General features: G+C 42.1%; 1 protein-coding gene across 1 annotated transcript in view; it reads left to right on the top strand.

The window, feature by feature from the left end:
- The window catches only part of afg2a (AFG2 AAA ATPase homolog A), a 176,357-nt gene that overhangs the window by 4,340 nt on the left and 153,173 nt on the right, over positions 1-18,844 (top strand). Inside the window, exons 5-11 of the mRNA XM_080416776.1 lie at positions 539-654; positions 1,036-1,651; positions 2,063-2,192; positions 2,797-2,853; positions 3,264-3,387; positions 5,569-5,670; positions 7,448-7,612. Coding sequence (XP_080272902.1) covers positions 539-654; positions 1,036-1,651; positions 2,063-2,192; positions 2,797-2,853; positions 3,264-3,387; positions 5,569-5,670; positions 7,448-7,612 — 1,310 coding nt within the window. The remainder of the gene's footprint in view (positions 1-538; positions 655-1,035; positions 1,652-2,062; positions 2,193-2,796; positions 2,854-3,263; positions 3,388-5,568; positions 5,671-7,447; positions 7,613-18,844) is intronic.

The raw sequence follows: 18,844 nt of genomic DNA, 5'->3' as shown, positions 1-18,844 counted from the left end.
TTTGTCTGAATTGCACTCTCAATAGTCCATTTTGCTTTAACCTCATACTCAGGGATAGGGAAACCCCACCACTGTCAATAGAACACAGTCAATAGACCGACTCCTCACACTATTTATTATTTATTTATTATTATTATTATTTATTTATTATTTATATATTTTCTGTTATTGCGGTATCTTTGAGCAAGGCCATTTTTACTGAGGCAGACCATCCGTGGTCAGTCATCCTTCATTGATTAAAAAGGTTAAACTCTACAGATTTGATATTGTATCAATAAAAAGCAAGGATTCCCAAACATTTCATTTTATTAAAAGTCATTAAATTGTAACTTTAGAAATGTGCAGATACCCTGTATACACTTATACTGTATGTTGGTTTGTTAACTGTTGAGTGAGATTTTTTTTTTGCACATTAAGCTAATCGTCTGGGGACCCCCGAAAATAATTTGGGGAACCACTGTCTTAAAGGAATGTGTATACCTGGATGAATAACTTAAAACAAGTATGTATTAACCCCCCCCCCCTTCTGTGTAATTAGCTGGCAAAGTCCTTCTCCCGGGGAATCTCCTCTCTCTAAGGTACTTTGGCCGGGCTTGCAACCTGCGTGTGGAAGCTCTGAGAGGAGAGGATGGTGTCACTCTCCACAAACAACAGGTACATATAAAGCTGCAACTATTGATTATTTTCTTTGCGATTATTCCATCGATTACTTTTTCGATGAATCGAATCATCGATAAGGGTGTTTCTTTTAAATATGGGGGGGGGGGGGGGTTTTCGAGCTTGTGGATCTAATTTTGATGCTTTTGTGTGACACTGTAGTATGATCAAGTAGGGCATTCATTTACGAAAAAAATAACGCAAAAAGTTAGAGATAAGAGGTTGGAGATGAGAGGTTTCTGCCTAACAGCAACGAATTGCCTTCTAAAACAAAGTTTTCTGAAAAACCTATGTTGCTGTATAATTATATAGCTAAGATCTAAGATGACACGGATGCTTTCCAGGTCTATTAATGGGAACGGTTGCACCCTTACACAGGTAGCTGGTGGTGACGTCCAGGGAGGAGGCCCGGACACAGACGAGGCCTCCATGTCCAGCTCCATGCTGCAGTGCTCCACGTCAGCCGACCTGTCCCTGCAACTCAGCCTGCTCACCGTGGGCGACGACTGTGACAGCAGCGGGGCGCAACAAGGCACAGCCGGAGAGCCTGGTGGCCCCAGCGCCAGCAGCACCCCTGTCCGAACATGCCGCCTCCTCCTTTCTCCCTCTCCTACTTCTTCTCCTCCCCCTGCTCCTCTGACTCCTTCCAGCAACTCTCGGGAGGAGGACACCCCCTCCTCAGAGTCCAAGGAGGAGAGCTCTGCAGGCCTGGAGAGCTCGTTGTTGAGCCCGGAGCAGTCGGAACAAAAAAGTCCCACAGCACCCCCTGGTGGAACTTTAAATTGTGACACGTTCTACTGCGTCTCCCGAGCCACTAAAGTTAGCTTTAAGGACAGACTAGGAGGACAAAGGCAGGCGGGGACGCCAGGGGACAGTGAAGACACAAGGTCAAAAGTAACATACAGTATGATTGGCGGCCTCAGCAGCCAGTTGGATGTGATCAGAGAGACAATTGAACTTCCTCTCAAGCACCCCGAGCTGTTCTCCACCTATGGTATGGGTTCTGTATTCATGCACACCATTATAAATATTCATGTTAAATCTGTTGTACAGCTGTCACCGGTGCAGAATACATGCACAGAACTAATCATAATGTATATAAACTGCTCACAGAAAGTTAGGAAACTTAATTTCGGTTGATTATCTCTCCCCTTCAATAATACCAATTGGTATCGTATTGTATATATTTTTTATCGTTGATTAGTCACCTTTACAACGAGGTATAACTTGTAAGGATCGTGCAATCGTGGAATGAGCAACACAGCCAAACGTGTAGGTTAAACTGTTCCTCATTTTGCTTGGGACCCCCTGGAACCCTCCCCAAGGACCCCTGGGGGTCCCCGGACCCCACTTTGAGAACCACTGAGGTAAAATAAACCAAATGTAATTCATTTTTTCATTGCAGGCATCACTCCTCCCAGAGGAGTGCTTCTGTATGGTCCCCCTGGCACAGGGAAGACTATGATTGGACGAGCCATAGCCAATGAGGTCGGCGCGCACATGACTGTAATCAACGGCCCGGAGATCATGAGCAAGTATGGCCATATGTAGATATGGATGATTTAGGTCCGGGACCACCAGAGGTCCAAATGGACCCTTAACAAGTCTGTAACTCTGTGAGTGTACAGATGGAACCAAATGGTTCCAGCTGTACGCTCTCAGAGTTAAATTACCACTGCAGATTTTACAGTGTATATCAGGGTTCCAGAGATAACCCATTTCAAGATTTTTCAAAAATGTACAAAAATAGAAGTGACGCGCTGTGAGCTTTTAGATCTACTATTTTTTAATAGCCAACGTATTAATGGATAAAGTGGTTAAAAATGATTGTAATGCTGTGTTAACACATTTTGCTGGGGACCCCCTGGTACCCCCCTGGGGGTCCCCAAACCCCACTTTGAGAACCAGTGATTTAGGTTTCTCTGTTGCCCCAAGCCCATGAACATACAATAATCGTCGCTGTCAGGCAGACACCTTGTATATCTCCATGTTTCAACTTTTTATTTATTTTCTTTGTAAGTAAATGCAATCTGGATGTTATACATATCTTTATAGAATCTGGATGTTATACATATCTTTATAGAATCTGGATGTTATACATATCTTTACAGAATCTGGATGTTATTCATATCTTTGCAGATTCTACGGTGAAACTGAAGCCAGGCTGAGACAGATATTCAGTGATGCATCTCAAAGGTAATCTTTGTCATTAATGTTGCTACTTTTCTGTCTTATAATGTTGATCATTATACTATAATCCCACTGCTGCCTTCACTGACTTGCAACATATAATGCAAGCTCTGCCCTTGACATTTGAATAGATGTTCTTATAATCCACTAAATTGATTAATCTGAGGCGTACTTTATACTTTCTCGTACAACAGTGTTGCGCAAAGATGCTGAAAATTGCAGATCTAGAAGCTCAGAACACACCGCAATGCAACGTATTGTGAGATTGTAGATCAGCTATATTCTGTATTTAGGAAGATTTCCGCCTATAATGCCCCCCACAAAAAAAGGATTTTCCCTAAAATATTTTATTGTATCAATACATCGATTAAATCAACTAGTTGTATTACGTTTTGCACCCCTTCTTCCTTTGATAGGCGTCCTGCCATCATCTTCATTGACGAGCTGGATGCCCTATGTCCCAAACGAGAGGGGGCGCAGAATGAGGTGGAGAAACGGGTGGTGGCCTCCCTCCTCACTCTGATGGACGGGATGGGCGCAGTAAGTAGCACTGACGCTGCCATCACACTTGATAACTGTGGTATTCGAAGAGCATGCTGTTGGAGCACTGGTTCTCAAACCTTTGCAGGTTTTGGGCTAAACATTACACAGTGGCCATCATGACAGGAAAACACAGCTGCAGGGTGTTTTTTTATTTAGGCGTTTCTATGCGCCAGCGTGAAGTTAACTGGACAGGAGGACCTGTCCATGCTGGCACACTTAAATTAAACACATAACCACAATGAACCACTTTCAACTTGCCGTCCTTATTTTCGGCATGTCATTATAGGTCAACATCCAGCAAAAATCGAAGAACATTCAGCAAAGATTGCAGATCTATGAGCCCACAACGCATCCCAACGTGGCCCGTTGTGAGCTTGTCAATAGACGAAAATGACCGCCCGTGAAAAGTGTCTATTGGCTCGCTCTTCTGCGGTTGAAGTCGGATGTTCTTCCTCGTTCATAGCCCCGTAGCATATTTCACATCCGAAACGCCAAGGCCTCATCATTTTCTGATGTGAGCCTTCGTCTCTAGGGATTCGGAGCTACCTTTGGCTGAACCTTTATTGACTATCTGATCCACATATGCGTGTGGTTATTTCATTGAATGCTCAATGTGGAATCCGGCTCCCTCCCTCCCTCGGCAGTTTTGATTCCCTACTTCAGAATATATATTTCTCATTGGAAATGCAGATAGAGTCATGCAGAAACCATCTTGCCGCACGTTGGACGGCCTTCAGAGTACACGCTCCCAGCCTCGTCTCTCTGGGGTGTCGTCTGTCGGCCCGGCGCTGTTCTGTACAGTTACACCAGTCAGCCTGATGAGAAAAAGAGAGCTCGGGTCAGCCCAGATTGCCCTGCAAACCCCCCCCCCCCCCTTTCCTTAAAGAAGCCTGGGAAGCAAATCACGGCGGGTTACCATGACCTGCCAATTCGGCATCACTTTATCACCAGAGCACATCTCCATCTCTTTAATCAACAATAGAAGGAAAAGCCAAAAGCAGAGGAAGACGACGTGCAGTCTGTACACTTCTTCTGTTCTACTCTAGGGCTGCAGCCATCCATTATTTTCATTGTGATTGTTCTATCGATGACATTTTAGATTAGTAGAGTAATCGAGAAGCATGTCTTTATAGGACACTTTGTTTTATTTTTGATATATCGACAAATCGCAGTGAAAAGATATCTTAGATTTTTTTTAATCATTTTTTAAATATTTTTTTGTATCTATTAGTCTGAACCTTAATCTCTATTTAAGATTTTGCCGTACAACAGTGTCACAAAAAAAATCTAAATAGCAAACAAATATTTTTGAATTAAAAAAATATATATATGTATTGTTATATGTATATATAAAAATATAAAAATCTAATATTAAAAGATTCAATTGAAAGATTAAATCGATTAGTTGAATTAACTGTTGCACCCCTAGTTCTGTTCTCCCCTGGGCCTGTTTCAGCTGAGGTCGGCAGCACTGATTGGATACTGCAGAATGTGGAGGGAGGGGGGGCACTTCCTGTGTCCTCAGAATTCCTGCTCGAACTGGAATTTTGCACCCCTCTCCCATCCCATGGTATTGGAGATGGGTGGAAAAAGGCCATCATTTCTCTCCCTGAAGGCAGACCACCATGAAGGCTTATAGCTCCATAATCTGGGTCGAATATTATTTGCAAATCAATTTAAGGTTTTGTTTTTAATTAATCTTGTCATACATGACACAGTTTGTTTCATGTAATTTATGTTGTTGATCTCAGAAAAGTGTCGTCCATTCTCTTCCATATACTTCGCTTACTTATCGTCTCCGTCTGGTGGAAACCTCATATGTCCAAAAGCTGTTACTTTTCAGGATTCAAATTCAAAAATAGCAAAAGTAGCAGATCTACAAGCTCAAAATACGTTGCGCCGTGTTTCTAGCTTGTGGATCTGCTACTTTTGAGGCTTTTGTGTGACGCTGTAGTGTGATCAAGTATGGCGTTAATTTGCAAAAAAAGACAAAAAGTTTGAATATGGAGATAAGCGTTTTTTGCCCGACAGCAACAATAGGCAATTATTATTATTATTAGGATACAAAATACAATAAAGGTCCTTGGCGCCCATTTTTTTAAAAACTGCCTCAGGTCTTAAGGTTGAAATAAATAGTTGGACCTCACTGATTCTTACTGTACTGTGTCTTTATTCCAGGAAGATCACGTGGGACAACTGTTGGTGCTGGGGGCCACAAACCGACCCCACGCCCTGGACCCTGCCCTCCGCCGGCCCGGGCGCTTCGACAAGGAGCTGGAGGTAGGCCTGGGCGATATCACTTCAAATAGTATAATACAGGGTTAAGGGATCAGACTGATCGGTATAGTCGATTATAAAAATAAATATTTTTTATAATTGTAAGAAGAAAAAAAAATCGATTTAATCCTACATCAGCAAGATTAAGTTGGTTATTGGTTGTAAATGTCGGTTTTCGGTACATCTTCGGTTCATTGCCCAGCCCTAGCTGGAGTTTCATGCTAGTAATCTATTATAGATGTGTGCACACTCATTGCCCAATACAGAGCGAGGCAAATTCTGTACCCTGAAAAATATATTTTAACCACTTAACTCATTGAGTGCTATTCACGTGTTTCACGTGTTTTACCGCTATGATGCAACGTGCCAATCACGTGTTTCCTGTGTTTTTGAAAAAATAATAAAAAACTCAAAAAAATTGGGAAAAAATGTTTCAGAACCCAAGATATCAATATCTGAAGATTTGCAGCTCCATCCACTCCTTGTTTAACTTATAACTGAAAAAGGCTGTATCTCGCTTCCTAAGCACTTTTTTTTTACTTTGAAAAAATCTCTAGCACTGGGACAACATAGCCAGAAATAATTCTGGCACTCAGTGAGTTAAAACCTGGCGTCCAGATTTTGGTCATTATAGGTGAACATTTTACATTTAACTATTGATTATTATTATTATTCATTAATTATTTATTCTCACATTTTCAAAAATAGCCGATCTACAATCGGCAATTCTTTCTATGAATTCAGGTTTGCGTTCACATTATAACCATGGTATGTATGGCTTTAAAAACCACTGGTTTAGACAAACTATTCTGCAACGCGTTGGCCACAGGCCTGATGTAAATGTCAGTATGAAAGTCAGCATCTCTCTTTGTGGAAATGTGCAATAAATGTTTACTGCAATATGTACTTCTGCTTGGAACATTTGTCCTGTGGTGTTTCACCATGTATTAAATCCTGACTATTTTTAATTTTACCACATCGAAACCAAAGGCAGATGTCTGCATGTGTGCATTACAGCATGTGTGTGTTTCTGTCCTATTCTATTGCAGTCGTTCTCAAAGCGTTTTCAAGTCAAGCTGCGGCCCCCCATCTGAAAAGACTTTTGTGTCGGGAACCCCCGGAAGAGATTTGTCTTAACTCATTCAGTGCCAATGACGTCGCAGACGTCACGTTTTTCATAAGCCCAGAGTGCCAATGACGTCTGAGACGTCATGAAAAAAAAAAATTCCATTCACTTCTTGTTTAACTTCTTACTGAAAAGGCTGTATCTCGGCTCCAAAGCACTTTTTTTTTACAATGTATTTTTGGCCTTGGCACAGGGGTGATATAGCCAGAAATATTTTTGGCACTGAATGAGTTAAAACATGTCTAAATTATTCCTAATTGTTCACGTCTTTTCAAGATGGTTCGAAATGTGTCAAACATAGGGTTAAAGTGGTTGAACCGATTATGATGCAATATTAAACCACTAAAACCGGGAAAGCATCTGTGCCATTTTTGATTTTAGCTTTTAGATATACAAGGGCCCCCCCCCTTGTCCGTGGCCTGATATATATCAATTTGGGGGTCCTTGACACGAAAAAGTTTGAGAACTACTGATTTAGAAGGCATTTGTAGAATCGGCCTCTTAATGGGTTAACCAATTTTGCTGGGGAACCTCTTCAAGGACCCCTGGGGGAGGGGGGGGTCCCTGGACCCTGCTTCGAGAACCACCCCTCTTCTATCCCCAATAGAGGATGTTGATGGTGTGTGTGTGTGTGTGTGTGTGTGTGTGTTCCAGGTGGGGGTCCCCAGTGCGGCAGAGCGGGCGGACATCCTGCAGAAGCAGCTGAGCGCCGTGCCCTGCAGCGCCTCGCCGGAGGAGCTGGCCCTGCTGGCCGACTCCGCCCACGGGTACGTCGGCGCAGACCTCGCCGGCGTCTGCAAGGAGGCAGGCAAGTTACATGGAGTGAAGTTCTCTCAGTCGCCACGACTGATTTTAGTCATTTGTATTCCATGGAGAAGTCAACATGTCTTCTATGGAAGCATGTCTACAAACTTACAAGTACAACAGCCTTGTAGATAGCCTTGTAGATAGCCTTGTAGATAGCTTGTAGATAGCCTTGTAGATAGCTTGTAGATAGCCTTGTAGATAGCTTGTAGATAGCCTTGTAGATAGCTTGTAGATAGCCTTGTTAGATAGCTTGTAGCTCCAATTATTTGAAAACTTGAGTTACTGGTTACTTTCTAGATTTAGATTCTTAATACAAAACATACCTCTTTAACTGCCAGATTTAAAACGTCGTCTATAGCTGCCCTTGCCAGCGATTTCGAGCGTTTTTTTTTAGTAACCTTTGAAAAATCATAGAATATTATCCCTCGCAACGATCCACCCGGCGATCACCTCAAAAGACGTGGGGGGTCTTGGAGAAGTGGAGACTCTGCCGGTCATCAAATTATTGCCTTAGTAATGCGACAAAAACTAAAAAAATCTCCATGAATTAAAGGCCTCATGGGGTGTGTAATTGATAGAAATTTGTATTTATTTTGGGTGAACTACTCCTTTAAGTAAAACATCGGGAGTACTTCTTCCACCACTGATGGAAACGAAATGAAATCCTGCACAGCGGCCAGGTTAAAGATAGGAGCCGGTATTGTGCTGTAGATGCGACCCAGTTGACTTCTTTCAGATGTGTCATGGAAATGTAATTACATTTTTACATGTCCCAAATGGTAGCTACAGCTAGCTAAAAAGAGTGTATTAAGTTGTCAAACTGGTGTGTTCAAATGAACTATAGCAAAATACATGGTTATACATCATCTCTGTCGGCTGGAAACCTCATATCGTATGTCCAAAACTGCTACTTTTCAGGATTCAAAATTCAAAAATAGCAAAAGTAGCAGATCCACAAGCTCAAAACGCGTCGCTTCGCGTCCGCGTTTCGAGCTTGTGGATCTGCCACGTTTGATGCTTTTGTGTGACGCTGTAGTATGATCAAGTAGGGCGTTAATTCATGAAAAAAACACAAAAGGTTAGAATATGGAGATAAGAGGTTTCTGCCCGACAGCAATGATTATGGTTAAAAACGATTAGATGTTGTACGTCCGTCGTTGTGAGGAAAATGTGTACTGAACTTGGGGCGATAGGCCAGGGTAATCAATTACCCTGGAGTAGGCAATAGGTAAAACCAATAAAGTGGAGTTTAAAACTTGGTGCAAACCACATTTCCTAAACTCTGGGTTTTTCGCAGCATTTCCCCTCTTACCACCAAACGACTTTTTTTTTTTTTAAACTTTATTGTGATCTCGCTCGTAAGATATCGGCTTTTTTTGTGAAGCTTTTAGACACAGCAGCGGGGCACCTATTCATTGACATACGTTCCGAGAGGAAGCGGAGGATTTTCACTGGCATTTTAATCCCATTGATAGAAAAACCACCAAAACCACCACTTGTTGTGAAATTCCTCTCCCCTGACATTACAACCCAATCCACCACAATAGTAAGCACATCCAGGATATGAGGCTTATGTGCGTGTGTGTGTGTGTGTGTGTTTTATGTGTGTGTGCGCTCGTGCGCATCCGTGTGTGTGTGTCACATGCACAATAGTTTTTCTGTGTGTGTGTGTGTGTGTGTGTGTGTGTTTGCTTGCAACCATGTGTGCACGTCTGCGTGTCTGTGTGACCCCGTGTGCCTCCTGGGTGGTCCCGGGGCCTGAGGTACGTGGCGTATTGCATTACCAGCTGAGCGAGCGGCGGATCGGGGGGCTACCGCGCTGCGGAAGCACTCTGCCGAAGAGCGTGATTTACTGTCCGCAGAGAAGGGCCAGACGTGACTGCCAATGTTTTCAGAGAAACCTCTCTTCCCTCTCTCTCTCTCTCTCTTTCTCTCCCCTCGGGGGAAGCAGCGGACACCGAAGATTTTTCTCAAAAGAAAAAAAATCCAAAATAGCAGATGTACAAGCTCGCAGCGCGGCACAAAGTGACGCGCTGTGAGCTTGTAAATCTGCTATTTTTCAATAGCCCAGCGTATAAAATATGGATAAAGTGGTTAAAATGATTGTGACGCCGTATTAACACATTTTGATTTACCTTGTCCCTCAAACCCCGAAAATCTCCAAATCCCAAAGCTCCTATAGACAAACACGCCGGTCCTCATAAGTACGCCACGGGAAAAACGACCCCGTCTAGAAGATTATATCTCTCTCTCTCTCTGTCTTTCTTTATTTTTGTCCTCCCCTGTTTCAGCTCTCCTATGCCAACAGTATGTGTGCCTTGTTATTTTCACAGTAGGCAGTAGAAAGTCCTGGTCAAATAAATGCTGAAATGGAACCGTTGGGGTTCACACGGCACGTACAGTAGGATGCTCAATAGGGAGATGGTGGAATAACATCGCGAGGCGTCAGAGTGTACAATTTTCATTTCCATAGGCCGTTGTAAAGTGTCCTCAAATACCATGCTTACATTTTTATACACAGCAATGTATCCGCTGTGTTGATTTAACTCCAATGGACTGTCGATGGTCAATGTCAGAGTTTAAATACACACTCCGGGGTGATTGGTTGGCGCAGTTCCAATACGATTCACAATTTAGGCGTTTAGCAGACACTCTTAATCCAGAGCGATTCACAGTAAGCAAGGTAAACACGAGGTAATGCATCAAATGCATAGAGATGGTAATCTAGGATCATAGGTAAACCAAGAACCTATCATCAGTCTAAACAGTATAATATTGACCATCTCCAATACCATCCTGGCTATATGTGTCTCAAGTCAGACGATCCGTTAGAATCTTTGAACGCTACAGAGAGTCTGTAATTCTGGCCTGTTAAAAGTTAGAATAGGAAGCTGCCATCTGCTCCTCTGACTGGAAGGGTATTCAACCAATCACAATGCAGCTGTGTTCACCAAAAGAATTATAAAAATATCTTTAAAATATCTTTTTGATATTTCCATTTCTGCTAAGCAGCTAGCTGAAGATATGCGTATTACTATGTAACAGTGGTTCTCAAAGTGGGGTCCAGAGACTCTCAGGGTTCCTTGATGGGGTTCTAAACTGATCCTTACAGGTCTGTAACTCTGACAGTATTGAAATGGACCCTAACGGGTCCAGTTACGAGAATACACACAAGTGCGTGTGGGGAATTAGCACAACAACTACCTTGTGAGAAATAGGGGGAAATGGCATGAATAAATAAATAAAAACTCGATTTTACTGTGTATAAGCATCTCTACCCATTTATCTCTAGATCAAGGGTTCCCAAAATGTTCAGGCCGTAACCCCCCCCCAAAAAATTATCATATTTGCCCCCCCCCACCCTGACAAGCACTTGGAATTGTAGACATTACATTTAGTTTGACTCTGTTCTACAGATAAATCTTGCGAAAATGGCCGAACTGCGAGCCTTTGTGAGCTTGTAGATCGGCTATGTAGATCGGCTAGTGAGAAAACAATGTTGCACATTAAGCTAATCATCTGGGGGACCCCCCCCCACAATAATTTGGGGACCCCCAGTTTGGGAACCACTGATCTAGACGAGGAAAGGAACCTTCAAGCCCGGCCAGGCCAGTGTAAGAGCCATGCTCCGTCCGTTGAGCTACTAGGGAACAAACAGGACAGGACGTGAGTCCTCACTCCACACACACACTTCCTCTGCGTGTCCACCGTGTGTGTGTGTGTGTGTGTGTGTCGTTTCGTTTCCTGTCCCCGTGTAAAGGGACGTGTGGCTGTGACCTTGTGCTAATACCCAGCAGGGTCATTATGCTGTACATTAGGCCCTTCCTATGACCACACTGCAGTAACGGAAACCACGCAATGACAAACAGGTGGAAGTAGAGCAGAGCTAGTGATTTATAAATAAATGTTCATTTCAATGACCTCCCAGTTTGATATTGTCGTTGTCGGGCAGAAACCTCTCATCTCCATATTCTAGCTTTTTTGTGTATTTTTTCGTAAATTAACGCCCTACTTGATCATACATCAACAGCGTCACACGAAAGCATCAAAAGCAGCAGATCCGCAAGCTCGAAACGCGGCGCGAAGCGACACGTTCATAGATGTGGTTTGGACCCCCTGGAACTCCCACAACGACCCCTCGGGGCTGCCGTACCACGCGTTGACAACTCGTCCAGTAGAGTGTGTGTGTGCGTGTTTGTGTGTTGGTTGGCTGTGGTGGTGTTTCCAGTTGTTTGTGTTCATGGCGGTACACAGATGCACAAAACACACGTGCCCGCAAGTTAATAATCTGTTTTTTCCTCCCTTTAAGATAAAGGGGAACAAAACTTAAAAAAAAGAAATGCCATCTCAAGTAGGAACCCCAGTTGTTTCCATGTCCTGCTCAGGTAACAATGACCCGTTTGGGGGGGGGGAGGCAATCTGTGACGCACTACTTCCTTTGAAAATAAAGATGGAGGGACATGGTGGCTGGGCCATGCTAGGGTCACGCACATGTGATGCCAGACCTTCACACAGCTGTCTGGATCCCCCGCCAACACACACATAACGTACACACACACGCGCACATGTCACACACATGCACGCACGCATGCACATCATACATTTTACAGATACGTGTTCACATTTCAGAGATAATTTGAACACGCACACACACACACACACACACACACACACACACACACACACACACACACACACACACACACACACACACACACACACACACACACACACACACACACACACACACACACACACACACACACACACACACACACGCACACACATCCTGGACAGTAGACTGCTGCTTACAGACTAAAAAGTGCAGCTGTCCAAGGCTATTTTAGCCAAAGCGACGGATGACAAAACCAAGCTGTCATGTGAGACTGTACTGTACTGTACTGTACTGTACTGTACTGTACTGTACTGTACTGTACTGTACTGCATTGCACACCAATGGGAAGGTCAAAACGCGCCGCGTTGTAAGCTTGTAAGTACTGTAAGTAAGTAAGTAGCCTTGGGAACCAATGGTTCCAGTGACATGTGGCCCATAGGTCAGGAGCCTATCTCCTGTTTCTGTAGCGTGAGGCAGCTTGAAGTACAGGGACTTACCCCCCAATCCAACCCTTGATGCTGAGTGCCAAGCAGGGAGGCATTGGGTCCCATTTTTATTTTAGGAGTCGTGAGCTTGTTATTTGCTATGTGAGCTTGCTATTTTTGAACATTTGTGTTAAATAAATAAATACAATTCTCGCCTATAGTGACATGCCCAGTATAGAGTAGTACCGATAGAGTAAAAAAACTTTTTGTATAGTCTGCTGTTGGGTAGGAATCAACTATGTACAAAATATTATCTTTTCAGGAAATTAAAAAGAAATACATGTTTTTAAAACGGCACAATATTGCCTCACCAAACGTTGGCATGGTGACTTTTGTATATCTGCTATTTTTGAATAGCCTGCTTTCCCGGTTTTAATGGGTTAATGCCTTAATCAACATCCCTACTACAACATCACAGTACTTATATTAAGAGCTGTAGTGTTTATCAGCTGAAATGCCATAACAGTGTCAGTGTAGGCCTATTGGTCAGGTGCATATTTATATATTCTAGTTAGTATAATATTCATGCTGACACACTTTGTACCTAAGCTTCCTTGGGGATGTTGGTTGACTCTCAGTAGTGAACTCTAGTGGGCAAATGATGTATTGCTGGATAAGTTGGCAGTTGACTGATTTGAGATCAGTTGACTGATCTGAAAGTGTCTAAAAAGACCCAGTTAACTGTGTGAATTGGTAACCTGAAAACAATGTGTATTTCCTGTCGGATCGATAGTGTTATTGGAACAGCAGAGCAGGGTGATAATGTGTCTTCACAGAAACCTCTTTGGAGGTGAGGACAGAAAAACACAGCAAAAAATGCTAATGTTATATCGTCTCTGTCAGATGGAAACCTCATATGTCCAAAACTGTTACTTTTCAGAATTCAAATAAAAGAATAGCAAAAATAGCAGATCGACGTACAAGCTCGAAACTCAGCACGAAGCGGCATGCTTTGAGCTTGTAGATCTTCTACTTTGTATAATTTTGTGTGACGCTGTAGTATGATCAAGGAGGGCATTAACTCATTGAGTGCCAATGACGTCGCAGACGTCACGTTTTTCATAAGCCCAGAGTGCCAATGACGTCTGAGACGTCATGGAAAAAAAAAAAAAAAAAAAAAAAAAAAAAAAAAACTCAAAAAAAATTCTTTTTTTTTTTTTTTTTTTTTTTTTTGAAAAAAAAGGTTCAGAACCCAAGATATGATGATTTGAAGATTTGCTGCTCCATTCACTTCTTGTTTAACTTTTTACTGAAAAAGGCTGTATCTCGGCTCCTAAGCACTTTTTTTTTACAATGTATTTTTGGCCTTGGCACAGGGGTGATATAGCCAGAAATATTTTTGGCACTGAATGAGTTAATTAATGAAGAAACACAAAACGTTAAAATATGGACGTAAGAGGTTTCCGCCCTGACAGCAACGATATGGACCATTTCCACATAAAGGCATACATGAGGGGTAGTTGTAACACAATTATTGCAACGCTGACTGGACCAGACATGCTTGAGCAGTATAACAAATGCTATAGGAATAATAAGTCAGCATTTCCAAAATGTTTTGTTGTTTTGTTATCGTTAGCTCTGTGGGCCACGAGGGCATTGCAAGTAAGACCCCAAATAATTGGCAAAACACTAAGATTTGAATGATAATATAACATTAACTCATTCACCTTTTATTTTTTTTAATTATGTTTTGATTATTTTTATCTGTGCTGTCCTTTATGTATGTGGGTTTGTATGTGGGGAGGGGGGAGGGATGTGGGGGGGTTGTATGTATGTATACTTTGTGAAAAATTAAAATGAAAAATAAAATATAAAAAAAAACAAAAGAGATTTTTCATTGAAAAAAAAAAAGTACTCAGGAGCCGAGATACAGAATTTTTAAGTTTTAAGTTAACAAGGAAGTAGATAGGAGTCTAGATCTTTGAAAAATCTTTTTTTTTTTTTTTTTAATAAAATTACGTTTTTTACGTTCTAGGCAGGGAATGAGTTAATATTAAAAAATTAAACCTTGAAAAAAACGTTTTCATAGTGATGCCAATAAATAAGAACCTAAATGCTATGTTGGTTCCATTGATCTGAGCCGGAGCACGATCGATTGATTGATCATTGAAATGAACGTCCTCTGAAAACGCACGCGGGCCCACCCATCTGACCACTAACTTAAGTGGTAAGATGGGCGGGCCACGATCGCTCTCAAGTTTTTCAAGTGGGGCCTTTTGATCCAGAAACGGTTTGGAACCGCTGGTTTAGCCGCGTCTTTATGACATCGAAACCAAAGTCATGACAGCTCATCATCCCTTGTACGCTGCTTACAGTAGACCATTGGTTCTCAAAGTGGGGTCCGGGGACCCCCCAGGGGTCCTTGGGGGGATACAAGGTGGTCCCCAGCAAAATCTGTCAATATAGCTTCATAATCATTTTAACCACTTTAACCATATTTTACACTTGGCTATTCAAAAATAGCAGATCTACAAGCTCATATCTCGGCACCAAGTTCTGCGCTACAAGCTTGTAGATCGGATATTTTAGAAAAATCGTGAACATTAAATAAAAATATACATTTTGTGCAAATCTTTGTATATATATATATATATTATTATTTTTAAAGCGAACATCTGTAACTCAAACCTTTGCCTCTGGGGGTCCCTGGAACAAAATGACATGAAAAAATTTGCGAACCACTGCAGTAGACGTCAAAACCCTACATACATTACAAAAAGACTGACGTTACAAAGGTCTGTTCTAACCTTCTGATTGACTTCCTGCCATGCTATTTACCCTAAACCTCTCACGATAACCACAGCTGTGTGAGTGAATGGGTAAAGAGGCTGCCTGGGTAACACAAGGTCCTAAGGTTTGATTCCCGGGCCCCGGCTATGTGTCTCGGAAGTGTCCATGAGCGAGACCCCCTAACTCTGAGCGCTCAATATGACCACCTGGGCAGCCATCAGCTGGGTGAAGCTGAAACTGAATCCCCCCCCCCCCCCGTGGGATTAATAAGGCCTACATTATTATTATTATTACATTGCTCCAATTATAAGGCCACTTTAAATGGAGGATTCCTGTAGTTTAAGCTTGGAATGTGTCATGAGGTGTCATGTGCTTCTCCCAGATGCCGTCCTTCTGTCGGTCAAATGATCCCAGCGCTGGCAGATGACTCATTTCCTCTGCCTAAACAGCGTAAATTGGCATGTTTGTGTGTGTGTGTGTGTGTATGTGAGAGAGAGAGAGCGAGCATGAGCATGTGAGCAAAAGCGGACGTGTGTATACATGCAAAAACATGTGCACATGTGCGTGAGTGCACATGTTTGCGCGTGCTTGTTTAGTTTGTGCCACATCCGGACACACTGTTTACAAGACTTGAGTCTAAACAGGGGAAGCCCACTGGAAAAAAGAAGGGCCTCGTAATATAGATTATGAGGGAATAATAAACGCACAATTGCGCACAATGTCCTGTTAAAGCCTTTTGAGCCGTGGTGGAGTAACCAAGTACATTTACGCAAGTACAGTACTATACTTAAAGGACGACTGCACCCATTTTCATCTTCATATAGTTGCTCATTATACTATGGCAAACTGGTAGAAAAATATATCGTTTTTCTATTTTTTTCATAATTGTAAATTGCTCAAAGTGAAAATTGCAGCAGCAAACCTTTCGGTCCTATAGCACTGACGAAGGATCCGATTGGCTGATCTTCCCAACCAACCGCTCCAAGAACAAAGAACGGCGATGACTTGGCCTGTCACAATTATCACATAATCACCTGATCACAATTATTTGAGATAATCACAATTATTTTTCCGCACAATCATCAATCATTTTCATGTTGACAATTTTTCATATAGTTTCAAACATTTTTCAAAAAAATAGCGGAAATAGCAGATCTACAATCTCACAATGATGCGTTGTGATGTTGTAGATTGGCTAGTTCCACTATTTTTAAAAGGATACCTGGCTAATAAGCCTCATATGCCTTAATACATTATAATTGCCCCCTATAACAAAAATTAAAAACACCTTTAATATTTTATTTATTTTAGAAATAGTTCATCTTTCACTCCGTCGGCGTCGCAAGATGATGATGTAATATGTCCACGTGTGGTCCAGCCCTATGGCATGTATGGAATGCATGTGCAAATAAAAAACAACTCAATACCTCCTAAGGTTAACACATTGATTGCCAAGATATTAAACATCGTTTTCCATCCCCTTGCCAGCGTAATTACCTCAATCCGATGATATTTGAAACGCCGTGGAAGCGACGTTGTGTCCCAAAAACACAAACAAAATAGTCCCCTTGGGTTAGCGGAGGGATCTCTGTATCCATAGGAACGACAACATTCCAACCGCGATCCGCCATTTTGGGGCTTCGGCCCGCTGAAAACTGGTGGTTTTCAATGCAAAAAAAATAAACTGAGTTACAGCTGTTTTTCTTAAAATCCCATCGCTGGGGCGGATGGCTTCCTGTTTTTTTGGAAAGACGTCACATCCGACTACTTCTTCTCTGAGTGACGATTGATCATTCCAAAGCTGTGTTAGGTCGCCCCTTGTGGAATAAAAAAATAATAATGTTTTTTTGGAAAGAACGCATCAATGCGATCTTGGCAATCAATGTGTTAATTATGAGCATCAAATCAATATTTTAAATATGTTTTTATTAGCTCATGCATTCCAGACCTTCCATAGGGCTGGACCACACATGGACAAATGACATCATCAAGTTGCGACGGCTGTTGTCCCCCTTGAGTAAAAGATGAACTATTTCTAAAATAAATGAAATATCTAAGGTGTTTTTAATTTATAATTTTAGTTATAGAGGGCAATTATAATGTATTAAGGCATATAAGGCTTGTTAGCCAGGGATCCTTTTAAGTGTACTTTATACAAATATTATACATGTCAGTCATTTCTTTTAAGTTATTTGTTATATATGCCCTGAGCATTTTTGTCAACAAAGCCTAAAAGGACAGTATGTCCCAATGTTCAATGCCAAAAACAGCATTAAATCGTCAATTGCAACTATTTGTGTGACAATGAATCTGTCAAGTAAAATATCATGATCGTGACAACCCTAGAGATGACCCTGTTGTATACAGTAGGCCTTGAGGAAGGGCTAGAAAGAATGTGAGGAAACTGAGCAGAGTATTGTATTGTTTGACATAAATTGTGTGCTTGGAAGACGTAGAATAAGCTACGCGGGTGACTAAATGCTCCGTGGCGTTTTGCAGAGGCAGCCGTTCCCATATAAAGCGCTTTTTTCGTCTCCCCTGTCCTTTTAAAGACACTTGAGGAATTTCAGGACAGGTCACATAAATATCGCAGGGGATCAGCATGTGAAGTTTATTTGGGGCCTCTGTTTATAAAATCCGGAAATGTTCGCCTCGTACTCTTTAACCCTTGGCACTTACCTTTACCCAAAGACAGCTGTGTATGCACGCGTGCGTGCATATGTGTGTGTGCGCGCGCACACGTGTGTGTGTGTGTGGTGTCTGTCTATATCAGTGTGTTTGTCTTAGATTTGTGCACGTGCACATTTACACGTTTTTTAGTTTGTGTGGGGTGTTAGCGTGCACATTTACACGTGTATGTTTGGTGTGTGTGTGTGCGTGGCTGTGCACACTTAAAGAGCACATATTGCAGTGTTTGAGCTGGGGGGGAACAGATGTTGGCTATTGTAAATACAGGTGCAGAGAGCACTCCGGAAGCCCAGGCGAGTAATGAAAACGTTCCTGTTGTGTCTTTTTCCTTTCTGTAATGGTGTAATGCCAAAAGTATTTCGCCATTCATCTGAGGACAGAGCTGGGATGTACCTCAACAACACCAGTGCTGGACAAAGTACTCAACGCCAGTACTTGACTCAAAGTATAGATCAGGGGTGGGCAACTTTGATGATGGAGAGTGCCACTATTTCCACACTCACTCCAGAGGGCCACATTGCATATACTGTCAGGCCATTCTATGTCACACAAAAGTAGCAAAAATAGCCGATCTACAAGCTCAAAAGTTGTGAGTTGTAGATCTGCTATTTTCAAAAGATTGTTATACATTTGAAAACTTGAAATGGGACATCTGCATAATGAGTACTTTTACTTTTGGTACTTTAAGTACATTTTGATGCCAATACCTTTGTACTTTTACTCAAG

The sequence above is a fragment of the Gymnoscopelus braueri genome (assembly GCF_963280865.1).
Source record: "Gymnoscopelus braueri genome assembly, chromosome: 20".
Taxonomy (NCBI): domain Eukaryota; kingdom Metazoa; phylum Chordata; class Actinopteri; order Myctophiformes; family Myctophidae; genus Gymnoscopelus; species Gymnoscopelus braueri.
The sequence above is the reverse complement of the archived record's forward strand: the minus strand, read 5'-3'. Positions and strand labels throughout refer to the sequence as shown.